Source organism: Falco cherrug, chromosome 2 (genome assembly GCF_023634085.1).
Source record: "Falco cherrug isolate bFalChe1 chromosome 2, bFalChe1.pri, whole genome shotgun sequence".
Lineage (NCBI taxonomy): Eukaryota > Metazoa > Chordata > Aves > Falconiformes > Falconidae > Falco > Falco cherrug.
This window is the reverse complement of record NC_073698.1, coordinates 1,873,962-1,889,181: the sequence shown is the minus strand read 5'-3', so window position 1 is coordinate 1,889,181 and position 15,220 is coordinate 1,873,962. Positions and strand designations below refer to the sequence as shown.

Genomic DNA, 15,220 nt, shown 5'->3' with positions numbered 1-15,220 from the left:
GTGTTCTTACTACATACCTGACCCAGACACCTTGTTCCCCACTTCAGCCACCTCCTCTCTAACTGCTCCCCAGAAACACTGCAGGGACAATCCTGCCACCCATCCCCTTGGATGTAAAAACTAGTTTTTGATCAAGGGAAGGAAGTGCACGAGAACTAGAATGAAACAAACTACCATTAAAATATGGTTGGAACAATCTTTCTTTTTCCCCCAAAAAACCCCAAACACAAATAGGATATGGGCTCTTTTACTGTAAGCTGTATGCCTCGCCTTAGTAGTAATTTTTCACGTTCTAAAACATCACAGAGTTATCACAGAATGGTCTGGGTTGCAAGGGACCTTTATAGATCATTTTTTGTCCAACTCCCCTGCCACAGGCAGAGATATCTTGCAGCAGATGTTGGTTAGTACCAACTTGGTTGACTTTTGTTCTAAAAAATCTCAGGTAAGACTTCCCCTCCCCAAGGAAACCTGCTCTTAACGCTGAGAAAAAAAGTCTCAGGAACTGTGAACAGTATCATTGCTGCCACTGAAAAAGATGCAGGCAGACACATCACCAAGTGGAAAAGCTCTTTGTTCCTTTGGGAGAGCTCTTACGGTCACATCTTGCTAGAGATGTTCACTTTGACCCCTGAGCTGGCTCACTGTTACATTTTACCAGTTTAGCATCTCCAGGTTACTCAACTTTTCTCACCAATCTTTTAAAGAAAGCAAATGTTCAAGTATTTTGTGTCCTGAACTAGACTCTGCTGATCAAGATCATCTACTAATACCTCTTTGTATTCCACTCCCTTCTCCCAAGTCATTCCTAAGGTTTAGAAGAAACGGGTACAAAGTATTTGTGTTAGGAGGGTGACATAAATCCAGAATTAAATAACTTCCAGATGAACATGTGATGAGTATGAGGCATACTGGTATGGAAAGCTAGGAAACAAAAGAGTCTTCCATTTGTACACTCAGGACAAGACATGTGAAAAAGGAATCCAGACAGAGGTGGAAAAGACTAGGTAGCATACTGCTGGTATGGACTTCTGACTCAGCGCTGGTATTGCCACTACTTTGGAGGCCCGAAGTTTCTATTTTGTTTATTTTTAAAGTATTGAGCTGTGACTTGCCTGGTCCTCTTAAATCACAGGAAAGACAAAAGCAGATGTTGGGAAGGATGACCGTTTGGATTGAACATATTAGAAGAAAGCTGCAATGCTGATGCAGGAAGAAACAAACACACACAACCTACAGTAGAGAAAAGAGTGATGCCCACAGAAGCAGCTCGCAGGTAACTCTGCAGACCAAAAGATACGCTGCCTGGTTCGCTACAACTGAAAGACCAAGAAAAAATGAACAGTTTTTTAAGAATAAAGTTTTTCACCTGAAAGTAGAGCCACTTACACGTATCAAAATTCCAGGCAGTGGATGCTTACGAGCACAGTAATTGGAAAGAAAAACAAGGGCTAAAAGCAGGCTAAGAGAAATTTACTTGCATCAGTTCAGCAAAAAATGTAGTTTCTTTATGAAGGGCTTTCTTTGTAGAAATAGCGTAATCCTAAGCTTAGCAACCCCTTTATAAGGAACTAGATGTTTTCACTGAAAATAGAAGCTGACAGTCCACCTCTGTTCTTACAGAAATATTATTTTAACCTAAAGAATTCCATAAAAACTAGCAGATAGCTTAGCATTTTTAAAAGGCTGCCTTTTAAAATTTTAAATGGACAAATATCTCAGTACAAAGCATTTTAATTTTTCATCTAAGAGAACAGAACAGTCAGTGAGACGAGACTTAAATCAGATACCTGACTTTTTTCACCCCCCGCTTTAAGTGCTGACATGTGTTTCTTGGAGAAGAAAGTACATGAACGACTGAATGCAAAATCTACATAAAAAGAGGTCACCCATAATATTGTTTGGAATGTCACACACAGACCCATAGTCTTTGTTCCATGCAAAGTATATTATATTAAATGTTAAACGGACATTTAATATAGAGAATTCTAAAGAGCTTCTTGTTTTGCAGTAAAAAGGGAAACGTGCACTAAGAGGCTGAACTGTGACAAGTGCAGAATAGTATCAATAATCCCATTATAACACCTGATTTGCCAAACTTGTCTCTACAAGTTATTCTAAAATTCACAATAGCGTTCTTAACCATTTATGAAATGGAGCAGATCATGTCTTTGTAGCATTCACAGCCACTGATTCTCCATGCTTTGTTGGAAAGAATGGCATGAATAGCTACCAAGTCTTACACTTCATTTTCTTCAACTTCTTATTGATATCCTGGTGTTTTGAATGGTGTTTGACTATAGGAGAATATAATACAAAGGTAGTATAAAGCAGGTGTTTTCTTTCTGGAACCAGTAAGTTCTGTTGATGTATTATGCAGGATCACAGCTTAACGGACCAAACCAGGTCATCAATATGCATGATCTCCACATCGAGCAGTGACCAGGAAGCGGGTATGGATCCTCTCCTGAAAACTGGAAAGCCTGTCAAGCTGAGATTTAAGACAAAAATAGTACAGGCTCCAGGTGCATCTGAAATCATGTGCATACACACAACGCACACCAAATATAAGATTTTTCAGGAAAATGGCAAGGGATAAAGACCCTTATGGAGTGTGATTACTCATTGATGAATACATACTTCCCATAATCTAGATAGAAAAACAGGTTTTTCTTAGTTCTGTACCTTAACTGAATGAACCTAAGCCTCTCTTAGGGATCATCACAGATCATCCAGAAGAAATATCGTAAACTGAATGATGGCATAGAATAAAGAGAACTTATTTTGCCAAGGAGATATATGAAATAAACTTTTTTCCTGCTAGAAATCTGCCTTCCAGAAAAATGTTTTTGGAGCTATTACTAATTGCAGGACACTTCTAGAAAGTAAAACATGAGATGGTTCTTATAAATTATAAGGTTATTTTTTAAACAGAAAATGAAAGCATACAGCAAGACAACTATTTAACTTTTGTTTAGACAAAGATTATTAAATTCTTAAACTGGAAGGTGGAGATGCCTTATACATCAATGATTTTAATCCAATTAAGTTGTGTAAGCAGAGAAAGTCTCAAACAAAGATATGCAACAATTCTGTCCAGCTCTTAAAAAGGGATTAATCACTCCAAAATAAGAAAAACAAGCAAAACTAACAACAATCAAAAATTTGGACAGACTGGGAAAAATTCATTTGTCAGATAAATAAACAAAAGCCACAATTCGTGTACAAGGCTTTAAGAAAAAAAATATATATGCAAAGTGGAAAAAGAGGAGATGGAGGCTACCGAGAAATTCAGACTGGGGAGGGGAAATTCTGTTGGCTAATGGAGTGATGGACAATGAACTGGCATTAGCAGCAATACTAGGCCCACTATCAGGTGCAGAGATTAAATTTATAAATGGACTTTGAAAAAGCAAACATGATCAATATTCTGTATTTGGAAAGCAGCAGTTTCCTTATGTTTCTAACATAAACAAGCGTATTAGTACCACAGAGAATGTGTGACATTAATGAGGAAAGACCTTCTAATCAACATACCCATACACCTCACATTTTAAAAGAGAAAACAGTTGACCCACTGATGTTCATTTTTATAAATGCTGGAATATCAGGACAAGATAAATGTGCATGGAGATGCTCTTTCTCATATAAGAAACAGCCATTTAATTAACATTTAGACCAACTGGATTCTGCCTTTTGCAAAAATAAAACAGGTAATATTTTCATGAGAACCACTCGGACATTTCCCACCATTTTTTCCAGGTGATTCATAGATCAGTGTGTCATAGCAAATGGAGTCATAGGTCAGCATTTGAACACTGCCAAACTGTTATGCATTGGCAAGGTAGATGCAACACATTTTCATGAAGTATCTAATGAATTTTTAATTTAAAACCAACATTAGATACCAGTAACTAAGACCTCAAAACACAACAGTCAAAAGAATCATTGATGTAAGCCATGTTCAGCTGAGTTTTCCAAGCACCTGCACAAGGCCCTCTTAGTATTCTGTGCTTTCATCAACTAAACACAACAAAAATAAGCAAAGGAGTAACTAACCAAGAGGACAAAATAGTCCCCAAAAATAATCTGAGTCACTAGGTAAACTAGGGAAGTTGAAACAAAATGCGTTCTCATACAGTTCTTCAGGCTTGCATCAAGCCATGTGCTTCAGGAGTAAGAGATGTCCACAGACAGGACCGCTGGAGCTGGAAGGTAGAAAGTGAGAACTCCCACCGGTTGCCCTGTGCTTCAAGTGCCCCGTGGTGACATGGGTGTCAACCAATGACAACATCGCCCAGAAAGCATCAACTGCTTGTGAAGGTCTACATCCTTCCTGGTTTCTGGGGTTAGGAACATACTTTTTTTCCACTTGTTTTTTCCTCCCAGAAACCTGCTCAGGTTTTTATATTTTTATTCACAAAGCAGGAAGAAATCTACAGAAAGCAGCACAGTATGTTTAGAAGCAAACCTGCCTGACACGGTTTTCTATCACAGATCGTATCAACAGAGCACGATTCCAAAGCGGGAGAAACACAGAAGCCTCACAGCCCCAAAGTACACATGAGGGAATATCACTGTGCAGGAATTGACCTGAACAGCTCCGGCACTTTTGCATTTGGATCCACAGGTTTCTTGAATCTGACTTTCCCCCCTCCCCCAAGTAGCTGTGCCAACAAGGCTTAAGGGAGTAACATCCAAAAAAAAGTCAGGTGAAGCTTCAGCGGGTCCGCTGACTTTTCCTACAGAAACTCCTACAACTGGCAAGGCAGAAAATTCAATTTGGACCTTGGATTTCAGTAGGTGTTCCTGTACAGACAGGTAAAAACTGGACTCTCCTAGGCCAAAGAGGTGCCATATTCACACAGCCACTATGGGAAAGCACTGAAGCTGGATAAAGCCCATGCAGAAAGTGTCCCTCCAGGCTCTGACAGTGAGGCCACAGCTCTGGCTGGGAGGAAAACATTCCCCAGCACCGGTGGGCAAAAATGTGGTCTTCAGATTCAGTTAAGAAAACACTGCAAGATTAATAAAATGCTGTGCAATACTACTGATAAAATAGAAGGAAGCCACCTCAAACCTATTAACATACTTTTGAGTAATGCACATGGACTATCTCGGCCCTGCGGGGCCACCTCATGCAGCCAGCATGAGCTGGGCTGGATGAGGCTTTCTAAAAAGATCTCAGTCAGTACAGTAGAGATACTGAAAGTCTCAAGAGAAGGATTATATGGACAAAATTCAAAAATTTAAAGATTTCTGTTTTTTAAGAATTTTTTGTCTGTCTTAAAATAGCAATGATAAAGCTAACACCTGCAAGACATGCAGTAAGCTCCTCCATGGAAAAATACTTTACACTGGGTTTTCCCCAGTGTCTCCTTCAGAAAATTTGAAAATACAATACACACAGAGACAAATTTCAAAGCAATTTGCTGTCTTCCAAAATTAACTGCAATCAAGTACATCCAGATATAGCAATCATTCACCTCACTGCCCAATATGGAAATTTCTGCATAGTTTACTAATTTACTACAAGCAGAAGTTTCTCTGCAGAGAAACCATGGAATACCCAACTTTCTTTTCTATAAGCCTGAGAAAAAAACCAGTTTCTGTCTGTCTGTTAATTGACATCTAAACCCCTCCTCAGGTGATCTGGGGTACTGAGGTCAAAGCTCTTAATTCCCTAAAAGATGAAGTATGCCTAAGTCTTAAAAATACATCTTCTCCACCCCAAAAGGTCATTTCACAGGTATTTTTTAAATTACTGCTTGATTACAAAGGTCATTGACAAACTAAAACCAAGATACATCTCTTAAATGTTACAGAAATACTCTAGAGGAGATTTACTGCAGCAGTAAACCTAATTATCATCCTCAAGTCCATCCGGTAACGAAACAGGCTGCTGACGGTCACCCTACAGCTGCTTCTTGTTTGTCCCCAAGCCAGGGACCCACCCGTAGAGTCTACAGTCTCTCCCTGCTCTTCATAAGGCTACAGTAACCTTCTGTATCCTTTGGGCTGAAAAAAATAGAAAACCCACATTCTGGCCAGACTACAGGGCATGAAGTAATAGAAAGTTGCTTGTCGGAGATTCAAGGCAGGTACCTCAAGTTTTCTTTACTGACGCCCCAGGGTTAGCTAGGTGCCAAGTCAGGGGGAACACTTCATTTCACCCCAATTTTTTTTTTATTATTTTTTTTATTATTATTCCAAACCTGTTGTGAGGTTGTGTTTACCAAACTGCAGTTGTTTTAGTTGTTTTGCCACGCAGGATTTCTGAATTAATCCAGGTAACTTGCGTTCGATACTGAAACGGCTGCATTTACAGAACTCACTAGCATGGTCCCGAAGCCTCACAGACATTGCTGCTCCTGCGTAGTGTCTGCCACCCTCCTGCTTTCACAGTCAATACTGCACCATTGCAATAAAGGAATGTATTTTCACAAAAGGAGCACTTTTCCTAGCACCTGACCTTTCTTTCTTGAAAGGTTCTAATTTTACTACAAGTACAACAATTTGATTTTCAATAAAGTTGTCTGCAATCTACTGAAGCACACCTCACTTCTTCCTAATATGCCAGCACAGGTACTTTGCAAGTACATACTTGTACAGGGCTCCTCCTCTATAAACCTCAAAACATTTTACAAGGCAAAGGAGGAAAAATAATTGCGATTCTATTCCTGAAGCAGAAGTTGCATTTATTGCCAAAGACTTCTATTTTTTTAAAAAAAATTAAAAGTATTGAAAAGACCAGGGATCTAGTTCCCGTTCCATCAGAGCCACCCATATTATGTTGGCTAGAATTCACTTAATTTCTCACTAGGGAAATAGTATCACCTTTCCAGTCTTCAGAGTAGAAGGATAAATCCATTAACATTTGCAAAGCATTGGACTACAGGGTAAAGAACAGCAAAGAAAAACCAAAAGCCACAGCACAAGTTAGTAAAACAAGGCAGGGGGAAAATCACTTGATTTTAACCGTCTGAATTTTAATCCACTGAAAAATTTTTAAAAAGGCCACTTTATCGTAAGTAAAGCAAATCCCTGTCAGAAGATGGTAGAAGAAATGGTCAGCTCCTATCTTCTGATTTTAAGCAATGGAAAACCAATACAGTAAGGAAAAAAAAAAAAAAGAAGCAACTATTTGGGCACTGCAGGCCGTAAATATTTAGTTATGTAAAATAAATTATATTTATTATATGTGTTTGTATATAAGCTATACACATACACACATACTATATATGCACAAAAAATGCTATTGCAATTTTCTAGAAAACAGGTATTCACATATTTCTGATATCTTGAAAGAAGGTTTTTTCAAGTCTGGTGGGACACGGGGTGAGGAAAGCTGGTAAAGGTAATCATACTATCTGCTTACATCCACCTTTCCTCTTGCCTTTAGTGCTCGTCTCTCCCCTCTATCTCCTTTCCCTTTGGCATTCATTTTACCTTATTTTAAGGCTCCTCTCCTGATCACTGTCATAAATAACACCAAAAGATGCTGCACTTCACTCATAGCTGCCAAGAGGAATGTGTGGATAGAAACAATACTACCTTTTATTTGCTCCATATTTTAAAATGTTTTAAACGTATCATGTTTCTCATTGCCACTGACACAGCAATCGACACCAAGTGACCTGTCCACTCTCTCCAGATCACAGATAACATAGCTATTTTTACCAAGCAGGCATATCTCTTCAGGGTTAATTGGCCTTCCAGAAAAAAATGGACAGGGAAAAACATCATAACAATTAGCACCTTTTTAAAAAATCTGAACAGAAACTTGTACTTGCACTTTAGTTCAAATTTAAAGCTCCTTATGGGCATCTCACAGAATGGACTTTCCTACCTTTTTTCTATGTTATCAATGCCTTCAGCTGAGGTACTACAGTCAGCAACTAATTAGCATGCACTGAAATGAGCAGCAGGTTTCACAGCTCAGGCTCTTTAGGGTTACTCTCAACCTCACAGAGGCAGGCCACACTGACTGCCTAGAGACACTTTTTACTCTGAAACAATGGTAGCTAAATGTCGAGCAAAAACAAAGCATGACAAAACATGACAAGGAAGGTCACCTACATGTTCCCTGCAAACAACACAGACTGTGAAAGACTGCTGCTGAGTTTAAAGTGTGAATTAATAATAAAAAATTCAGCAGAGATGTACTTAGGATCTGAAAAAAAATCCCACAAACATTTTACCTAATTAATATGCTAGGTAAAAGTCTTTTACTAGATAGCAGCAAAAGCACACGTTGACTAAATCCACCTAGTAAGAGTGTTCTAAGCCACTGATTTCAACTACCTTATTCATTGTGATAGCTAATAATAATACAAAATTGCAATATAAATACTATTAGTTGGAATACTGTTAATGGGAAATGAGAGCCTTTCTACAGTCTCAATTCTGAATATTAAGGGAATTCTAAGCGTATATTAAATAATGCTGTACTGAAAATACAAGTGAAACAGCCCAGTGCATCTCCACAACAGATCTAGAAAGGACTGCAGAACTGCAGTACCAGGGCTGATACATCAGATACTTCTCCCATTTATACCACGGCACAGCCTAGAAAAGCTGGTAAAGAACCTGCTGGAGGCAAACAATAAGCAAAAAAACAGCCCCCAAAAAACTTTGACAGCAACAGGTACAATAGGGTGAAAAGACTCATTAAAACAACTCCCTTGATAAAATAAGACATAGGGCAATTTACATATGGATCCTGTAATTCATCACATACATTCAAGCCACTTACCATGTAATTAGGGATAAATTATAAACACTGAACCATGGTATTTCACTAGCGTTTGTGCAGGTTCTCCTTCTCCAAACAAAAGCACTCTGTGTATAGAAACTTGGCACCCAAGTGCACTGCATCAGCGGACAATTTTTTAAAACCAACAAAGTATTCATTTCTGGGAAACTTATTTTCACTGTCCACCCTTACTTTTTTTTTTTTTTAAACTTGCCAAAAAAGTCCTAAGTTAGAATATTTTGAGTTCCCCAAGGTGACAAAAGGCATTTGGACAGAATCTGTGAAGAGATTTAGAAATCTTGCTTCAGAAACTAACTACTGAGAAATTCCAGTTCCCTTTATAACTGGTTTAAAAGGAATATCCCACTGTTGGTGAATACAACTTCACATTTATTTTGATTGCACTGTCTCTTAGCAAAAGGCTTTATGTGAAATTTTATTACCATCTCAAAAACAGAAATCCTTTTACAGGCCCAAGAAGAAACATCCAGCATTGTTCCTGAACTGTACACTTATCAGCAAACCAAGGAAGCGATCCCACAAGACTTCATTCATATAAGCAGCCATTCAGTGAATCTCAAACGATGCAGCTGTATGGCTGGAAAGTTGGGTTTTTCAAATGCAAGTATCTGAAAGCCTCCGTTGTTAAGACGGAGCCTTCCGAAACTGAGAATGTAATTATTTTTCCAACTTAGCAAGACTATTCCCTAAATGCGGCGACCGCTGTAAGTGTCTCTGCATATAAAAAACATTCCCAGTGTAGAAGGGATAAATGTTTTTAAGAACTGATCTTAAATTCTCTACAGTGTCATTACAAAGTCACTAAATACATACTTTTAATCAAAGTTTCATGAGGCTTATATTGATTCTGTCACTGAAAACCTGATATATTTAATCAAATTCAGTGCAACTGCCAACGTAATCAATGTATGCTAATGTAAATTCATGTACAATGAAAGAATTGGAGCACCAGTAACTGCAGGCCCTTATAGCACTACTGTGAGCCTTTGGATTAAATTCAGCACAAATTTCATTTGATTTGCAAAGTGTTTTCTACTGAGTTTTGGGCTTGAGACAACACACAGGAAATCTAGGACTAGAAAATGTTCACATCGCAGATACAGAAATCCTCTTTCATAAACTGACAGTAAAGTCTGGCCCACAGAAAACGTTTGTTCTGTATATACTTGTGGGTGATGCAGCACTGATGACTAAAAGGATGCTTAACACAACAGCCTACAAACTACATTTGGAAACATCCTAGCGACAGCTTGTGTTTTCACATTTCACTGCTGTCACTGCCCCAACATCAACAATTGTAACGTCAGGCACATCTCCAGTTGTATTTTACCATATACTGAGCTCCACAAGCTCCCTTACTTATATTTTATTCTGCCTTTAATCTATTTTAAAATAAATTTATTATTTTGAATCTGTTGTACTTGAACTTAAGCGCCAAGAGCCTTTACTGTAAATTTTGCAGGCAGCTGCCCCTTATTAGATGCTTTCTAATTTTGGAACAAGGGAGAAAAATCAATCCTCCCTCCTTTCTCACAAACAAATCAAAATTCATTCCACTTCCTATCACAAGCAGGAGGCCAAATCTGGCTGCTTTTATTTCACATGAATAGGAAGCTGCTCTCACTGAAGAATGTGAACGCAGATTTATTTTGGACTGAGTATGTCAGAAAACATTTCCTCTCCCTCTAATTGACCTGATTTTACTTTTTACACAGGTTTCACACTAACTTCTGAGAAACTCTCAAAGAGTTGATTGACTTTATAACAATTTGGAAAAAAACGTTAAAAATGTCTTCTGCACTCAAGAACTTCCTCTAGTCAAAATGTCCATGAAAGCACAGAATGGGCCCAAGTCCTGCATAGGCCAAAAGCTGCCCAATTCAGAACTTCAACAGATACTTTCATAGTAAGTAACTTATGGAAAGGATAAACAAAAAAACCACACTGTGGACAATTTGCTAATGAGTAAATTATATCAAGAGAACAATGCCATAGACAATAAAATTATTCCAGAACCTACCTGTGCATATTCTTTCTCAATTGAAGCTCTTTTCTGACTGAATGCTCTGAAAGAGGGGGAAAAAAACATAATCTGTTAATACATACAGCAAAGCACTATAAATTCAATAATTTACTTTAAAGTATTTTCTGCTACACAGTCTTTATAGTTAAATGAGCAACAAAAAAAGCAAACTTGTTTGACAACTGTGTATCAGTAGCCTAGCAACTAGCACATGTGGACTTCACATATGTGATGTTCAAATTTCCAAGTTTTATTGGACAAATTCAGTTCCCAGGACTACCAGTGTAAACACAGTTTACTTCATTAAAGGCTCATCAGCTTTCCACTGGTATAGCCCAGGGAAGAATTTGGTAGCACAGAACAGAATTCGGCTTTATGCATCTAGGCGGACTTACTTATTTTTTTCTGTTCTTTTTTTCTCCCCAAAATAATAATGAAAAAGTCCAGTTTCCTCAACAGCAACTGAACACACCTGATTTAGTTGCAGTCAGAAGACTAACAGCCTCTCTTTAAACCCATGCTGCCCCACAGCAATATCCTGATTTACCCATTAATGCAGCTCTATCACATTAGACCCACTGAACTCCATGCCAATCATAGCACGTCATTCCACACTAACATCAGGGCTGTACTCGCATGTACAGGCTCACGATGAACCATCTCAACCTATTATCAAATAGAGGGTTTCAACACTAGCACCGTTGTAACAGGAAGAAGGTTCAAATACCTAGATGTGTCAAAGCTCCTGCTTCAATAGCTTAAGCTATTCTGTCTGGCCTTTGAACAGTCAAAGCAGAGTCATTTTCTTCAAGATGTACTAAAAACCACAAAGCTTAAGGCTACGCCATCAGCAAAAGAAAATCTAATTCTATTTAAATTAGTTACACAATAATTATGGTGACATGTTAATAAAAAAATCCTCAGGAACATCCTATAATAAGGTTAACTCAATAAAAACAAACAAAAGGAGCTCTGAACAGGCTTTTTCTACTCCTGTCTACTCCATTTCACCCATGAAGAGTATCCACATGCTGATAGGGTATTACGGGCTCGGTTGCCCCAATGAGATGTAAAACAAAAGTCTAAATGCATCACAATTGCTTAAAATTCTTTCCAGATTAATGATAGCCCTGAAGATCTGGCCATATTCCAACTCCAATAATCACATCCCATCTTCTTAAATCCCCCTCGTGTAGCTCAGGTGGATGCACAGGGCTGCATGACCGTGCGATATGAAACAATTCTGTGAATAGGTAAAGCTGTCTGAGATGCTTGTAAATGAATCTACTTTGTAAAGCATTCAAGGTATTTCATCTAATATTACAAAGCAATTTATTTTCGGCTCTCCTGCTTCAAAGTCCAATATTGCAGCAGTTTAGTAAACATCTAAAAACCACAGTTTCCTTCTAGAAGAACTTATTTTTCTTTTGAAAGTATAAGTAACTGCAGAAATAACTACTAGGAATAACTGAAACGCTTTATCAATACTGGAAAGGTAAAAGAAAACAAGCGTCTCTCTGCAACATAGATCTGGGAAGACTTTAGGCAAAGGCAGTTATTTTCCAGTTCTAAAGCTAATCTTATTTGAAAACATAACATCAGAGCGAAGTGTTAAGGATACTCAGTTTACACAAAACCTAGATATGGAGCTGGGTATTTCACCATGAGGTCTTTTTTCCCCATACAAAACAAATTCCACTTAAACTAATTGCGTAACAACAATTGCGACAAGCTGGAAGCCTAAGATAGCCCCTAAAAACCTTCTACATTAAAAGGTTTACACTAGAGAAGAAAAACAAAAGCATTCAACTGGCCCTAGTGTAGAATTACAAAATACCATGCAAATCAAATTTACTTGCAGAACCAACAGAAATCTTGGACTTGGAATGACTGCAAGCTCCAGCATGAAGAAAATGTATTGTACAGTAGCACCTCCATAAACTAGAAACATTTCAGAGCAGGTTTAGATTTTGTTCTGTATTTTAAATGGAGTTTTTACAAAAAAGTTGGCAATAAAGCATGTAATTCAATTTATGTAATACTTAAATTTGTGTTTCATCTATGTTTTGCTGAATGACAAAAATGGTAAGTACTGACAGACTGGCAGGATCAGGCATCTGCATTCCTTGAATCTGGTGTTCTCTGCTGCTTTGTGGCTGCATTTCCCTTGATTAGTCAAACACAAAGCTGTTTTTAACCTCAGGACAGTTTATACCAGAATCCTTTTGTGACAACCATAAATATATTACAAAACATGACAAAATATGAGACTGAAGTAGCCAAATTTCCCAGGAGAAAAACACTGTGTGAGTGTGTGTGTGTGCGCGCGCGCGCGCAGAGTCTGACTAAAAAACGCATCATCATTTCTTAACTTGGAAAACCTGGAAACTTTCATGTGTGTATCTTGATTTGATGTGCAAAGCTGGGATAGTCTTGACATTACCATCATTCAAGATGGAATTTCAAGTTCATTCATATAAGGAAACATTTGGTTCCATAAGCTAATAAAATGTTCTCTTAACTTTTACTGAAAAGTTTTTAAGAAATTAATTCGTATGTCTGCAAAAAAACAGGAACATTATTTAGGGTTTATTTGAACTAGGAAGTATTTTTGAACTAGGAAGTATTAGTATCTGTTATTATATCTTTGTCTCAAATTAAATAAGAGCAGGAAACACCAGAACTGCACATCCGAAAAAGTATCTTAGTTTTTGTTTCTGGACAGTAATTCCTAAATACCATCTCTATCTTGCAAATGTTAATTCATGTGACAGGATTACTCCCTTCGCCCCACTAAACACCATTCAAAAGTATTTAAAGTATTTGACAGTTTAAAAAGAGAGTGAGAAAGAATAAATACAAAGAAATTCAGCAACATTTGGTGTATATAATGATGCTACAACCATTTTCCATTGCAATTATCATACTTGCCACTATCCTCACATTGCAGGGAAATCCTGGCTTCAGTCTCCAAAAAGAGAAAACCAATAAAAACAAAACTACGCTCACCATCAGGACAAGACGTCACCTTTTAAAAGAAATGCTATTTTATTACACCTCTGAAGTGTGACCAGGCACCTGTCTTTAAAAGAGCTTGCTGCTAGGGAAGACTGCTGCAAGTGCGAAGGAAAAGTCATACTCGGGAAAGTTATTTCAATGGTTTCAAACTACACGATTTAACATCAAGAAGCAATGCCGGCCACTCACGGCATTTCCTCACACGCTGCTGCCTACAGCCCCTTCCCATAGCTTACAGCTCTGTATGACCAGAACAAACCTAATCCTGGAGGGATTATGAAGGAATGCTCTTTCCAAAGCACAAACAGCTAGAGAAGCTCTGCAGAGAAGGGTTGTCTTCCTTTGAAATGTCAGCAATTGGCCAAGTCTGGTCAAAAACAGAGCAGTGGAATTACACGGCAGTCGTTCCTACTGTCATTAGGACAGTAAGGACTAAAATTGGGGTTGGAAAGGACTTCTCTTTCAGACTGACAACTACTAAGAATATCTGAAGAGGAGGAAGGTGGAGATTTTTCTGCTGCATACCAGGACTTTGCCCACTTCCACCTTCTTACATTCCTCACCAGGCTTCTGACCTGGGATAACATGCTCCAAGGTGCACCATGAGGGTAAGCTGGTCACTTTGTTTACTGAGGAAGGAAATTCTTTGGTCTTAATTCATACGACTTGATGTGGTAAAACATATCTGGATGAAACGTAATGATCTGTTGTATTACATAAATTAGATTACACAATTTACCTTTCCCTTGAACTCTGTAACACAGTGGAACTGTAAGGGAGCAGAGGAATGAAAACTACACTTACTGCCGTCCCTGCTTTGCCAACACCACTTTTACTAGTGCCAAACCCTCACTTGTCACTGCGACTTCCCAAATGCAAATTCCAGCAACTGCTAAGTATTTAAATGACTCATATCACTTTAAGATAACTGATGTGATGAAATATTGAGATATATTTTTAAGTTTCATTGTAAATATGAACTATGGAGTCAGGTCAGTGGAGAATGATACTTCCAAAAGTCTTCCTATAAAGAAACAGGAGAAACAGATGGGCTCAACTTGGTACATGGATGTCCACTTGGCCTGGAAATGCCTAAAGCTCCCACTTTTATGAAAAATCAGTAGATTAACATTAAAATATACATTAGTTATATAACACAATGCTATATTTGCCAAGATTATCCAGTCATACAAATCTAAGAATGAAAGTCACAGCTTGCACAGTAAGCTAACAGTTAAACACAGTGACACCCTGAAAATCGGAAAGTAAATTACTCTATATTAAAAAAGCTAATTTAATTACATCTAGAGAGCTAAGCAAAAATGCAAACAGATGCTTCATGTATAAGTCTCTTGAATAAAAGAAAGGGCTTTGCTAGGTGAACTGTTTCCATTTAAAGGCTG

General features: G+C 38.1%; 1 protein-coding gene across 3 annotated transcripts in view; it reads right to left on the bottom strand.

The window, feature by feature from the left end:
• The window catches only part of FCHSD2 (FCH and double SH3 domains 2), a 163,576-nt gene that overhangs the window by 116,720 nt on the left and 31,636 nt on the right, over positions 1–15,220 (bottom strand). For all 3 annotated transcript variants that reach the window (XM_055701811.1, XM_055701812.1, XM_055701810.1), the window contains exon 3: positions 10,797–10,842. In XM_055701811.1, coding sequence (XP_055557786.1) covers positions 10,797–10,842 — 46 coding nt within the window. The remainder of the gene's footprint in view (positions 1–10,796; positions 10,843–15,220) is intronic.